This window comes from Denticeps clupeoides, chromosome 8, assembly GCF_900700375.1.
Source record: "Denticeps clupeoides chromosome 8, fDenClu1.1, whole genome shotgun sequence".
Lineage (NCBI taxonomy): Eukaryota > Metazoa > Chordata > Actinopteri > Clupeiformes > Denticipitidae > Denticeps > Denticeps clupeoides.
The window spans coordinates 16225752-16239124 of record NC_041714.1 but is presented as its reverse complement, the minus strand read 5'-3'; the positions used below and the strand labels follow the sequence as shown (position 1 = coordinate 16239124).

The 13373-nt window shown below is 43.0% G+C and overlaps 2 protein-coding genes across 2 annotated transcripts; one reads left to right on the top strand and one right to left on the bottom strand.

The window, feature by feature from the left end:
- Positions 1-836: 836 nt before the first annotated feature.
- On the bottom strand, positions 837-4229 carry lrit1b (leucine-rich repeat, immunoglobulin-like and transmembrane domains 1b). The gene is made up of 4 exons (XM_028989591.1): positions 3982-4229; positions 3042-3502; positions 2625-2930; positions 837-2511 (listed from the first exon to the last, which is right to left on the bottom strand). Exons 1-4 carry the CDS (start codon positions 4101-4103, stop codon positions 1445-1447), a joined length of 1956 nt encoding a protein of 651 aa, XP_028845424.1. The 5' UTR covers positions 4104-4229; the 3' UTR covers positions 837-1444.
- Positions 4230-6397: 2168 nt separating this feature from the next.
- Positions 6398-9910, top strand: rgrb (retinal G protein coupled receptor b). Its single transcript, XM_028989578.1, has 7 exons — positions 6398-6540; positions 7450-7606; positions 7699-7820; positions 8417-8576; positions 8774-8891; positions 8983-9096; positions 9176-9910. The coding sequence occupies exons 1-7, from the start codon at positions 6465-6467 to the stop codon at positions 9311-9313; spliced, it is 885 nt and encodes a 294-aa protein (XP_028845411.1). The 5' UTR covers positions 6398-6464; the 3' UTR covers positions 9314-9910.
- The last annotated feature ends 3463 nt before the right edge of the window (positions 9911-13373 follow it).

The following is a 13373-nucleotide window of genomic DNA, read 5'->3' as shown; positions in this document are numbered from 1 at the left end:
CAATCATAATATCAGATTTCATGTTACTGTCATAATTTAAATTCATCTGCATTTGGGGAGAGGTGTAAATAGATAAATATCTGTCTAGATATGCAGAAATTAATTGTATTTTCAGCTAGCACCACATCCAAGCTGATGCTTGCAACTTGTTTTTTCATGCCACCCTACCAAAGGCTCTCTTATGTTCTTAACAATAGCACAATACTAATGATGGCTGGAATGGAAATGTTCCATGAGGTGAGATCCAAAACTGTAAATGTTAACAGATCAGAAGCAATTATAAATATAATGGAAATTTATTGAATTTAATGTAGACCTAAACTTTACTTTAGTTGACATTTAAACACGTGCTTGTTTCATTTGGCATTATGTAAAGCTGCATTTTTTCACAGTGATCCATTAAAGTAATGGAATGAGGATGAACGGATCCACAGGCCATTCTGTAAAATGTCTGCATCTCAGTGTTATATGCGCACTGTAAAAAATGCATGTTCCTGTTTCAAGTTTACTGGTGCAGTATATTTAGACATAATCCTTCATACGTCACTCTTAAGGCAATCAGCATCACCTAAACAAGGTGTTACATTTTTAGCATTGACGTGCCCTCTTATAATATGATCGTGTTTTAAGAATGCTAAAAGTATCACACATGAATGTGGATTATGTCATTAGTAAGCTTTGTATATCGATAATGTATTTATAATATCTATAAAGTTATTTACCTCTTTTGTCAAAAAAAAAGAAAAAAAGAAGAGGTGAATGACTAGGTGGTCAGGTGGTCAATTCTCATAAATGGAAAACGGCTAGACTAGGAAATGACAAGGAATGACAAAATGTTACAGTAAAAAAAAAAACGTTTTATTTTTTCACACATTTAAATACACATATTCTTCAGAGGCATGGGAGGAACACGTATGAATAATATGAACAGACCTCAGGGTAGAATTGGACCACAGTAAACCTGGCTGATACAATACAGCATTTTATTAAAAAAAAGGTAAACACTTCACAGGTTACCAATTCACAGAGTGCCAAAATGACAAGGTTTCTTTCACCCCATGAAGAAAAAAGCATTTCAGATATTCTAACAAAGTAAGTCCAATGAACGACACAGAAAATATTTCCAAAAAAAGTGCACGGGATCTGCATATTTGTAGATTTGCAGTTAAACAAATGCTACACGAACAGTAAAATATTCATTATTGTTTTTCCCTTTTTTAGTCCACCACTCAAAGGTGCTGTAAAAGGACAGTCAAAGACAAAGCAGCCAATACAGGGGCCTTTCAGGCCCACACCAGACTTTCACTGCTACAGACTCTCTGCAGCTGATCCATGCCATGGTTTCGTGTGCCAGGGTTCACTTGCATGATAAGTGTTCAGTGCCACGAGTGGCCCTCTGCAGCCAGGCGGCGGCACGCGGAAATATCCGTTCCTGGCCTGCGGATCAGCAGAAGTACTCATTAGGCTGCCCCTCAGTCCTGGCTGTGGCCTCCGAGTCCACGCTGGAGCGGGCCGACAACAGCCGGTTGGACTCGTCTGGGTTGAGTCTGGTGAGGTACTCTCCCTCCAGGCCTTTGGCCTTAGGGACGGGTGACAAGGTCTCAAAGGTCACATAGGAGTCCTGGATGTCCTTGGACTTCCTGCATAGGAGCTTCTGCAGCCGCCTCTTCAGGGCGCCGCAGCAGACGATGAGCGTGAGGGGCACTGCGATGACGCAAGCCACGGTGATCACCACCACATTAATGAGCTTTTGTGTCCCACTGGCGCTGGCTGCCTCATCTGTGGAGAAGATCACACACTGTTCCTTCTTCGGGATCAGGCCCTTCACACAAACACACGCTATGTATTTAGTCTTAGGCACCAGACCCTCGATGGTGATGCGGTTTTTGCCTGGTTCCACACTAATTCTCCTCATGTCCCTTTCTCCAAACACTGCGTAGAGCACGCTGAAGGCCGTCGTGTTGGTGGCCAGCGGTGCACGCCAGTTCAGGGAAACTGTGTGGTCGGTGTCGCCGATCACCTTGACGGAGCGCACGATCCTCCGCTCGGGCGCCTGCTGGAGCGATGAAGCGTTCGCTGCCAGGTTGCTGAGCACCGCCTTCGCCACCTCCATCGAGGACCCGTCTGTGCCGGGTGGGCTTCCCGTCTGCCGGCTGTCCGAGACGCCGTCGGAGACGCTGTAGCTCTCGATCTCGGGGTACGGCCCGGTGCCCAGGGGCTCGATGATGGGCACCGAGGCCGAGGTGGTGGTTGGCGGGACGTATCTCGCGATCAGCTTCTCCTGGTAGGCGGCTCGCCCGAATCCCTGCTTTTTCCCTCTGCTCTTCTTGGGGCCGGATAGGCTGACCTCCTCCGACCGGAATGAGTCTGAAATGACCAGGGAAATGATGGCGTCCGCGCTACCCACGAAATTGGTGGCCTTGCATATGTACTTCCCAGAGTCGTGGTAGGAGACAGCGGGGACGCTTAGAATTGACCAGATAATGCCCTCCTTTGAGACTTCTTCTTGAACTGCAACAGAGCATGAAGGCAGCACCTGTCAGGCCCATCATTAAGCTTGTAGTTTGTGTAGGTGACGCATTTACAAGTGAACCTCAAAATCAGCGCGAGATCTGCCGTCTCACCTGTGCCATTCACTGCTTTGCCATCGGCCCGACTCCAGGTCAGATCTGGGATCGGCACTCCAATTGTGCCGCAGCGCAGCAGCACGTTGTTGCCGACGGAGCTGCGCACCCTGGCAACGGCCGTGTGCACGCGCGGGCCCTGGCAGCGGCGGAGCTCGGCGTCGCTCAGCAGGACCCCCGATAGGCTCTCAGGCTCTGCACAGCGGAGCCGGGTGTCGATGAAGGCCACAGACGAGGACGGGGTCTTCTGGAACTGGACCAGATCATAGAGCCGGCAGTCACACACCCAGGGGTTGTCATGGAGACCTTTACACAAAATAAATACAGATGTCAATAAAATGATGAATCTAACCGCATGTGTTCTATTGTTGCATATTCATGGAAGTGCTCTGATGTTTGCTGGAAGTACGTTCTTACCCAAAATCATCTTAGAGTTGTCTGAGTCCAGAAAAGGCTTAACACTGAGCCATGTGCTGAGGACCTCGGTGGGGACGGTGGCCAAGCTGTTGCTGGACAGGTCCAGGTAGGTGAGGTTCCGGATGTAGAGGGTGGCTTCACTGGGAATGCTGGTGATCCTGTTGTTGTGGAGGTCCAGCAGTCGCAGGCTGGGCATGTCGGTCAGGGACTCCCAGGGAAAAGAACCAAGCATGTTCCCGTCCAGACGCAGCTCGTCCAGGCTGGACAGGCCACGGAAGCTGTCCACGTTCAGCGTGGACAGGGAGTTGAAGGACATCCAGAGGAACTCGAGGTTGCTGAGGTAGTGGAAGTTGTCGCTGGAGATGCGTGTGATGGCCGTCTTTTCGATGCGCAGCTTGGCCGTGTCCGTGGGGAAATTGGTCGGGATCAGGGTGATCTCTGGGTCATTGCACAGCACACTCCTGCAACGGAAAAGCTTATGAATTTAAATGAAATACCACACTTCCTCTTTCCATGTGTAAGGTATGCATGGATTTAAGCAAATATTTGCATACAATAAAAAACGATCAGAAATTTCTTAATTGAACTTGAGTTAGAATTCAAAATATTTTACATATAGGTACATGTCTGCTTATGTCCAACAATGCAATTTTCTAACTTTGCAGGCTTTGCAAATTTAGGATGACACACAGAATGTGCACTGACATTCCATTTTTTATATTTTTTTTTAGAATGAAAATCCCTGTGCATTTTAGAACACATTGTGGAACACAGCGACTAACAAGGAAAGAAGATTAAAAGGCATTCGCGCAAGTTAATCCCAAACCAAATAAAGAGTCCTGTCTATCTGCAGCTCAACACAATGGTGCGCTCAGCAACATTAACAAAATATATTTTTGCACTGACAGAGACGCGTTTGGTTTTGCGAAATGCATCATACCTGGCTTTGGATCCATCACTCAGCTTGTGGTAGAAGCAGCTGCACTGAGAAGGACAGGAAGTGCAAACCAGAGGAAGGCAACACAACACCAGCCAAGTCACTTGACTGACATGCCTAGACATTTTCAGCTCTAATATTGCTCTGTGCTAAAGAGGCAGCGAAGAGAAAGTCGTCCTATTCGTCCAGCTTCAGCGACATCGCACTGCCTCGCCCGTTCGCTGCACCATACTGGACTGAGCGCAGTGACTCCTGAGATAAAAGGGATAGAACAGGATTAGGGAAAGGACTTGGGTTATTTTCATTTACACGATTATTGCTTCCTAGAAGCTGATAGGCTGTGTGGTGTGCCTTTGTTTACAGACAGAACAGGCCCATCCCAAAAGTTCATTGGAGGGTTAATTATAGAGGCGGACGTTTTCTAAAATATTCTCCCTTGCAAAGAAAATCCCATATTTTCAAAGAGGAAATGAACTAGATTAACAATTTTGAGTTTTTTTCTTGTTCGTCAAAAAAAATTTTTGAACTTTGGAATAAAATACTACTTGTAAAGAGTAGTATTTGTGTACCATCTAAATATTTTCATGTAGCTCAGGTGCTCCACCTGGCACACTGTGCATATTGTCAGTATATCTGTACCAAGAACCAATAGATAAATGTAGCCGACCAAATTTATTTTGGTAAAAAAAGAAATCTGAAGATAAGGATGGTTTTCTCAATATGGTCTTTTTTTTCTTAGTACTTCAAATTAAAAACAGCTCACCTGTTCATAAAAAATATTGCAAACGATTCCATTAGCGTGAGAACATTCCCCGTTTTAAAAAGGGGATGCATTTGCATCAAATTTGATCATTTTTGATTATGATAATCACTAGAGGGCAGAGGGAAGGGACATGATGAATGTTATTGACTTGTGATGATTTGGATAACATGTTTCATGCAATTGCAACAGTCTAAACAGTCAAAAGCAATAAAGTTTTGTTTTCTTCATTAATTTTTGGTTTCTTCTGGCCCAGGTTAAGATGTGTTTGACCCCATGGTTAGTGAGGGTAAGTGTAGCTTTTGTCCTCATCTGAAACGCTGGTCCACCAGGTCGCTCCAGGCTCAGACCTCGATGGCCACGGCTGGGATTTGAGTGCTGGTGACGGACAGCTGGAAATCACTTAATCCTGCCATTTTTATGCCTTTCAGGACTTAACATTAATGCACACAGCATTAGAGCGGCACACTCAGGACAATCTGCGGTTCATGTGAATTCTCTATCCCCGCATGCAAAATAAGCTTACTCATTTACAGCCTCGCAACGCCGGTGATGACTGACCAGCGCACATCTGGCTCCCATACGATGGATGTATGACGGACGTAGTGTGACAAAGACGACCCCCACGTGATCGGAGTTCTTACATGACCCGGCAGCTTATATACAATGCCCAGTGTCTCCAGTATGTTGGGATTGTGTCCACAGTGCCCCTAAGTCTGGGCCTTTTGCGTTTCACAACCCTGTCGAATTCCAGGATCAATGGCCTTATTTCCTGAGTGCGGCCTTTGTTTCGTTAAACTGATTCTTCTGATCGAGATGTGGTAACACGTGTGCCAACCATAGCTTAGGCACTCCTTTAGTGACATCATAGTGGCCTCATTGCATAAGCAAACCAAATATGAAAAAATAATTTGGCGCCAGTTTATTTCTGGATCGATTAGAGGACTTATTATACATGTAGCACTGGCTACGCACACATAAAACCTGCCTGCGGAGATCTGACCCACAATGTGAGGTTAAACAAGGTAGAGGGAATTACACGTGAATTCCGCTCAGGTCTTTCTTTTCTTTTTTTTAACATTGTTTTTAGATCAAAATGTTGCATAAACGGAACTGCAAAATACATTTTAGCTTTTGCTGCTCTGAAGATGCTGTTTCGATTACTAAACTGATCCAATGCATCATTCCGATGTGCATATCTTATTCATGCCCATAGCCTCAAAAAAAAGATGGAAATGGGCAAACCTGTACGACATTATATATTATTATTATTATTATTATAGTTATTATTTCATTTATGAATTTATATTATAGTGAAGGAAGAATGAAGTTTCCAAAACTGACCCACTTGTCCAGTCCTTCCCACATTTAGCCTGTTACCTGTGTATGGATGCATGGAAATGCTGAAAATTATTTTATTAGCTCCCATGTATACTGTATCATACTTTATACATGTTGGGGGGGGGGGGGGGGGGGGGTTAATGACATAAATTACAGTTCTGACAGATTTCTGTAACAGAGCAGGAACGTGGAGGGAGTGGGAGTGGAGCTGCTGGGAATTAGGGAATTCTTGGTGGGATTCGGGGAGATGGGGTAGGGCGGGCTGACCACTTTAAGTCCTTGCACGCCTTTTTTCGATGGTAAAAAAAAAAAAAAAAAGTGAGTATAAAGAGCGGAGTTTCCAAAGTCTGGGCCACCGGCTCTACTTTTGACCAGAAGGGAGGACATGGCGTCTTACACGTTGCCGGAGGGCTTCGATGATTTCGACATGTTCGCGTTCGGCTCGGCGCTGCTGTGCGGGGGTAATGTGTGGAACGTTTTGAAAGTTTATGCTGCAACATTATTTAAGTGCACTTATCAATACTTCCGTCATGCTTTGTGTGTAGTTTTTATTAAGATGATACGTGCCAGTAGTTGTTAATGCATTTGGTTTTTATTTTTATGATTGTTCTGTGGATCAAGTGATCTTATTCATAGCGATATGTGTAGAGGCCACGCCCCCTCTTAAAGCGACAGTCCAGCTAAAAATTGGGAACCAGAAGCAAGAAGTGGTCCCCTGTACTACAGTACAGGACACACCTTCTCATTCTATGTGTTTTCTTTAGTTTCATGACCATTTACGTTGGTAGATTCTCACTGAAGGCATCAAAACTATGAATGAACACATGTGGAGTTATGTACTTAACAAAAGAAGGTGAAAAAAAAAAAAAAAAGCCGCCCTTTGCTCTGATTACTGCTTTTCACACTCTTGGCATTCTCTCAATGACCTTCAAGAGGTCGTCACCTGAAATGGTTTTCCAACAGTCTTGAAGGAGTTCCCAGAGGTGTTTAGCACTTGTTGGCCCCTTTGTCTTCACTCTGCGGTCCAGCACACCCCAAACCACCTCGACTGGGTTCAGGTCCGGTGACTGTGGAGGCCAGGTCTCCACTTTTTGTTAAGTACAGAATCTACCAATCTACCAATAAGTGAGAATCTACCAATGTAAATGGTCATTAAAATAAAGAAAACACATTGAAGGAAAAGGTGTGTCCAAACTTTTGGTCCGTACTGTATATGCATGATTCTACATTTTCATTAACTCAGTGATTAGTGTGTGCAGTGTATTTGGCAGCATATTTGGCTTTTTGTGAGTTAAATGCGTTAGACTGTGTGTTTGAATACTTGTCTGATGGTGCTGATCCAAAAGAAATGACCTGTGGTTTTTCTACAGGCCTGATTGGTTTTTTTCTGAACGCAATCTCCATCTTGTCGTTCCTTCGGGTGAAGGAGATGCGAACCCCCAGCAACTTCTTCGTTTTTAACCTGGCCATCGCTGACCTCAGTCTCAATGTCAATGGCTTAATTGCTGCCTACGCCAGCTTTATCAGGTACACTCAGAACATTACATTATAATTACAAAAACATATATATTATTACTTGTTCCAATGAAAGACTAGAAGTAATGAATGTGGGGTTGTAGGCACTGGCCTTTTGGTTCAAACGGGTGCCAGAATCACGCCTTCCATGGAATGGTCTCCATCCTGGCAAGCATCAGTTTCCTTTCGGCCATTTCTTGGGACAGGTATCACCAGTACTGTACCAGTAAGTCACCCCAGTGGTCTAATCATAATCTTGCAGCATAATCATGCACATCATTGCAGGTTTTATTTTATGCAAAGCCTGGATAAGTGAGACATGTGTGTAATTTCTCAGAGAGCACTCATCTAATATCATATTAGAAAAAAAAAAGTTTAATTATTCAAAAATGTTGAACAGTCTGAATAAATTGTCTACAGGTGAAAACATTTGACTTAACTTTTATTCGAAAATCATTGTATTTTGTATTTCAATATGGTCAAAACTGCCACAAGAGGCCCATATATGGAGAATCTAGATTTTCAGAGTTTTGTAAAATTACGTGTTTTTATATCAAAGGGGGGCTGTGTGATGTTTATCATTTCAAAATGTTAGATTTCACTGAGGCACAGCTAATTCAACATCACTATATGTTTGAAACATTGTTGCCTATTACGAGACAAGGCAAAAAAGCACTTGTTGGTCCCACATCTATTGCAAAACAATACATAGTTGTGATTTATATCAGCATTCTTGGACGTACTGCAAAAGAATAGACATTTTTACACCATTTTTATTCATTTTGTTAATTTTTAAATGTCTTAATCTCTCCCCACGCCTAGATCAGAAGTTGTACTGGGCAACTTCAGGGACCATCTGCTTTATTATTTGGACAGTGTCCTTCTTCTGGGCTGCTCTTCCCCTGCCCTCCATTGGCTGGGGGGAGTACGACTTTGAGCCGATGAAGGTGTGCTGCACGCTGGACTACACCAAGGGAGACAGGTATTATTCACACCTCTGATTCCCATTAACCTCCAGCCCAGAAGTGACACTCGGGTTCAAGGGACAATTGAGTAATTAACTTAAAGCACAGATGATCCTTAAGACAAACTGTTTTCTCATTTTTTTTATCCATGTAAGGTAAACTTTACCTAAAGTATCAGTAAATGTTTTTTTAATCAGCTTTTTACTTTCACCAGGGCCTACATCACTTACAATTTGGCCATCACCTTCTTCTTCCTCATCTTCCCTCTTATGACGATGCACAGTTCTTATAGCACCATCTATGCCTACTTCAGGAAGGTTCGCAAACACAAGGTAGAGTGACATTTTTAAAGACTTAATTCACGTTATTTAATTTCATGGATGCTTACTAAAGTTTTTTTTTGTCTGCCTCTTCTGTCTTTAGTTCAATACGTCCATTCCAATTAGAGCCTTGCTGTTCTGCTGGGGTCCCTACGTGATCATGTGTATGTACGCTTGTGTAGAAAATGTCAAAGTTATTTCACCAAAGCTGAGAATGGTAAGATACTTTAGGATGGGTAAGCTAATATTGCAAGTGTAGCCTTTAATGAACTAATTTGTGAATGTTTCCCTCTTAGATGCTACCAGTTCTGGCAAAGACCTCGCCTATATTCAACGCCATCCTGTACTCCTATGGTGGTGAGCCATACAGAGATGGTATCTGGCAGTTCCTTACGGGACAGAAGCCCAAACAATTGGCCGAGAAGATGAAATAAAGACTCGACTGAAGGCTGTGATTGAATTCTGTCTTGGACGTCTCTGCTGGGGGTTTGAAGAGTAATGTGCTATAAATAGAGAATCACATCCGGCGAAAGCCAGATGCTGAAGGTGCGTGACGGTCTAACAGTAGTGGAGGCCGTGCTTTTCCAAGCTCTGTTCATTTGAAGAGCATCATCCAGTATTACCATACTTTAGCTAAAGGAGAGCTCCACCCAAAATCAGTAGCCGAATGTGATGTCGAATGTGGGGGGTGGTTGGATAAGGCTTTGGGTCACTTTTGGGTAATAGTAAAACATTTTGCTTCACGGATGCGTAATTTCTTTAGTGTTACTATACTAATTAAATATGAAAAGCCTTGTTTTGGATGATTCTGACATAAACAGCTACTGATCCTGGAAAGGGACATTTCAGAGTCACACATGCAATTCACATAAATTACAGTGCATGCAATTTGCAGCCTGATGGTCGCAGAATATGATTTGATGATTGTGATGATTTTTTGGCAATTGCCCAATTAGCTCTTTTGAAATGAGAGAAAATGCACACTGTGCGGCAGGGAAAACAGTGGCAAATAAATCATCCCAGGACATGTGTCCCTGCCCTTCTTTTTGACGGCTCCAGAAATAGGACTCGTCGCTCGTCAGGCCCTGTCCTGCACAGTCGAAGGCAGCAGAGCCCTCGTTTCCTCACACATCAGGCCTGTCTGCCTCGAGTCGTTACTAAGCAGATTAATTGGGCTGGTTTTCTGTCCCACGAAGGCTTTTTTCTGTTATGTAAGAGCTATTTATAGAGGGTGGCGAAGAATGCTTCTGTGTATTACGTATTACGCTGGATTACCTACATAACGTGACAGGTAAATGGTTCGCCTCTGAGCGGGAGAAAAAAAAATAAAACAGATTATCATACCTTCGAAGTGATTACAGCTTTCCAGGGCCGGGGAGTCACATATGCTTCCTGTATTACATCCATCAGCAACAAAACGTGACCTGTAGATTATATACAGATATGAAAAACAACATAAATAGGTTCGTTTTGACTGAGAAATATTTAAAAATCATTTCAGATATTTATCTGTAAAATTGGTCCCAATATTCCAATGATTGCCCATGATTAAATTACGCAAGAATGATGGGTATTAGATTTGTATATTAATTATTAGGAAGGTGATTCTAAATTATGTATGGAATTATGAAGCGAAAACATTGGAATGCAGCTGATTCCTTTTTCACAAGTGCAACTATTGCTGAGAACGGTAACTAAAGCAGATGAAGAGGTCAGGAGTGTTGAGACCGGTGGCGCTCAACCAGCAGTGTGATAATCTGCGAGTGAGGACTGGTCAAGGCTTCACAGTAATCGAGGCTGTAGGATGGGGCCAGAGGTCATCAGGTGACACTTCCTCTCCACAAATAGCGGCCGTCGCCGTACTCACTTCGCAAGGTCCACGCCCGCATCCGTGACAGGAATGACGCTGAAGCAGAGATGGTGCTCTAAGGAGAACAGCGATTTGCTTTTAAAAACCTATACATCATCCATTTTGGGGCTTACATTTCTGGTCCTTGCGTGGATAAATAATTTTTTCAAATAAATAATTTTTGGATAAAAGTGGGTGTGGGAAGTGCCAGATAGATTAGGCATAATCCGGATAAACCAAGCAGTTTTAATTAATCTGAAATCATTTTTCTAGCCACATGCTCTGAACAACTGTTCATTTTATCGACAGCGAGGTTGCATAAGATAGACAGACAAACAGGCAGTTCACATTAAATGGTGTGTGTGAAAACTGTGCTGCTTCTTAAATTGGCTTACACTGATGTTGGCATACAGTACCGACACACACACACAAAGTCACACACAGGGCGCTAATTTAGGTTACTGGTTAGTGAAAGGCCAGGTTGGGCTAAACCTCACCGCTAAAGAGCAGTCCAATCCCGCGGATTATTCACCCGCGGTTTCTTGGAATTCGCGCTCCCGTTATAAACACCGACCGCGCTGGACGAGAAGGGCCCGGTTCAGGCGAAACCGCTGGTCTAATTACCACAGTTAATCCCGAAACCCTGCGGAAACACAGAAACACTTGACATGGCGGCCACACAATCTCTGTACTTTAAACCGTCTTTTGTTTCTTCAGTCAGTGCCCCTCAGCCTGATCCTGATGAAAAAACGGGGTGGAGCAGGGTCCACCAGGAACAGAGAACCTCTGTTCCAGTCCCATGGAACAAATCCTATTAGACGTACATTCTGTTATTAATGACACAGTATTATTAAACATGGTTGCAATCCAAATCCAGACGCAGGATTTTATTCTGAGCTCTCGCCGATTTAGAGGTTTTACTCCGGAAACCAAATGTGCAACTAAAAAGACGAAAGAGAATCATTTACAAGCAGAGATTAGGCAGCCATTTCCAAACTGTGCGTGTCTAGTGTGTGGCAGGCAGAGATGGACATGCCCTAATCTGACTTTTCACACGCTTGCTTTCACACACGTATGCAAATCAGGATTTAGATGATTAATGTAGCATGTGCACGAAATAAAGCAATGCACATGTGAAAGCAGCCTGGGAAATTATTCATCCTGCCAAATTCATTGCTACTTGAAGATGTAGTAACATGAAAACATGACGATTTTAATAGCACATAAAAAGACTGGAGGTATCAGCGCCTAAATAAAAAAAATACGTTTTGAGCCTAAATTGTCAAAGCTGATTGGCTCTGGGAGACTTTGGAGGGTCTTCATTGGCTTCCATTAGTTTTGATCGGCTTTCCTGCTCCATGCAACTTCAGAATCTTATGATCTAGAAATCCTGTTATATGCCCTTCCCTCTGGATTATGTTTGTAAAGCCATTCTGGGTTCATATGGGTTTTGTCAAAGCAGATTACCTTTCAGCATGGGACAATGCAGGCCTCATTCACATTGGTTTGGGATAAGATGAGTCATGTCAGGCGTTAGTCTGGCCCCATGAGAGTCTTGTGTCTATGATCCAGAGGAAACAAGAAGAATCTTGTAATGTTTTTTTCTACTTAGTCATACAGTTCAATTTGCAAACCCCAAGTCAGGGTTTCTGAAACATATATCTAACTAGTCATACTTATGGTATGGGTGATGATGTGACCACCAGACATCACAATATTACCAGTTCAGAATGCTCAGTACATTGCAGTACAGTGATCATGCGAAACCCTTTAAAATACCATTCATGTTTTGAAATAAACACATTAATGTGCTGCATAATTATTATTTTATCAGAATTAACATGTGCACACACACATACTGTGATGTCTTCACATGAGGGCTGGGTCCTGATCACTCACATGCACCGCTTATTATGCTCGGGTTGTCCGAACCCTTTTAAAAGTGAACCCTGTATATTCATTAAAAAACACACTTAACCCTAAATTGCTCCTGGGGGGACTGTCCCTGTAACTACCGATTGTAAATTGCTCTGGATGAGGCCATCTGATAAATGCCGTGAATGTAAATGTCCTTAGTTTTTTCTTTAACTAAATAAAAAATCGTTCTTAAAACACTCTTACAGCCAACAGCAATAAATGCAATAGCAACAATTAAAATAATGTATATCACATTTCAGAAATCTCTGTTTTCCAAGGGAATTTGGACAAAGGGAAGAATTCCCCCCTGAGCACTGGTGTTTAGTTCTGGCACAAGTGGCTGCTGAAGCCCTCAGGGCAGAGCTCCAAAGGTCATTCCATAAGGGTCATTCCTGGATCAATCATTAGCTCCTGTATACAGCGTGTCTCCAATTTTCTACTATCATCACATTCATAGCAAAAAAGGAAAATGTTCTTGCCGATTCCATCACATTGTCTCAATATTAGCTCTATTTCACCTATTCTCACTCCAGCAATAATCTGCATGTTTCTAAACAGACATACCACACTGTTTACAGTAGTTGTCAAGTCGCATTATGCATTATAGACATAAGCACCTCTACAATAGTTTTCATTAAAAAAAAAAATCATTTTTTAAGGGATTGGGGACAGAGCATAATCTGGATTAGATCATATTTGCGTCATTGCTTTTTAGAGGGCTTCCTGCT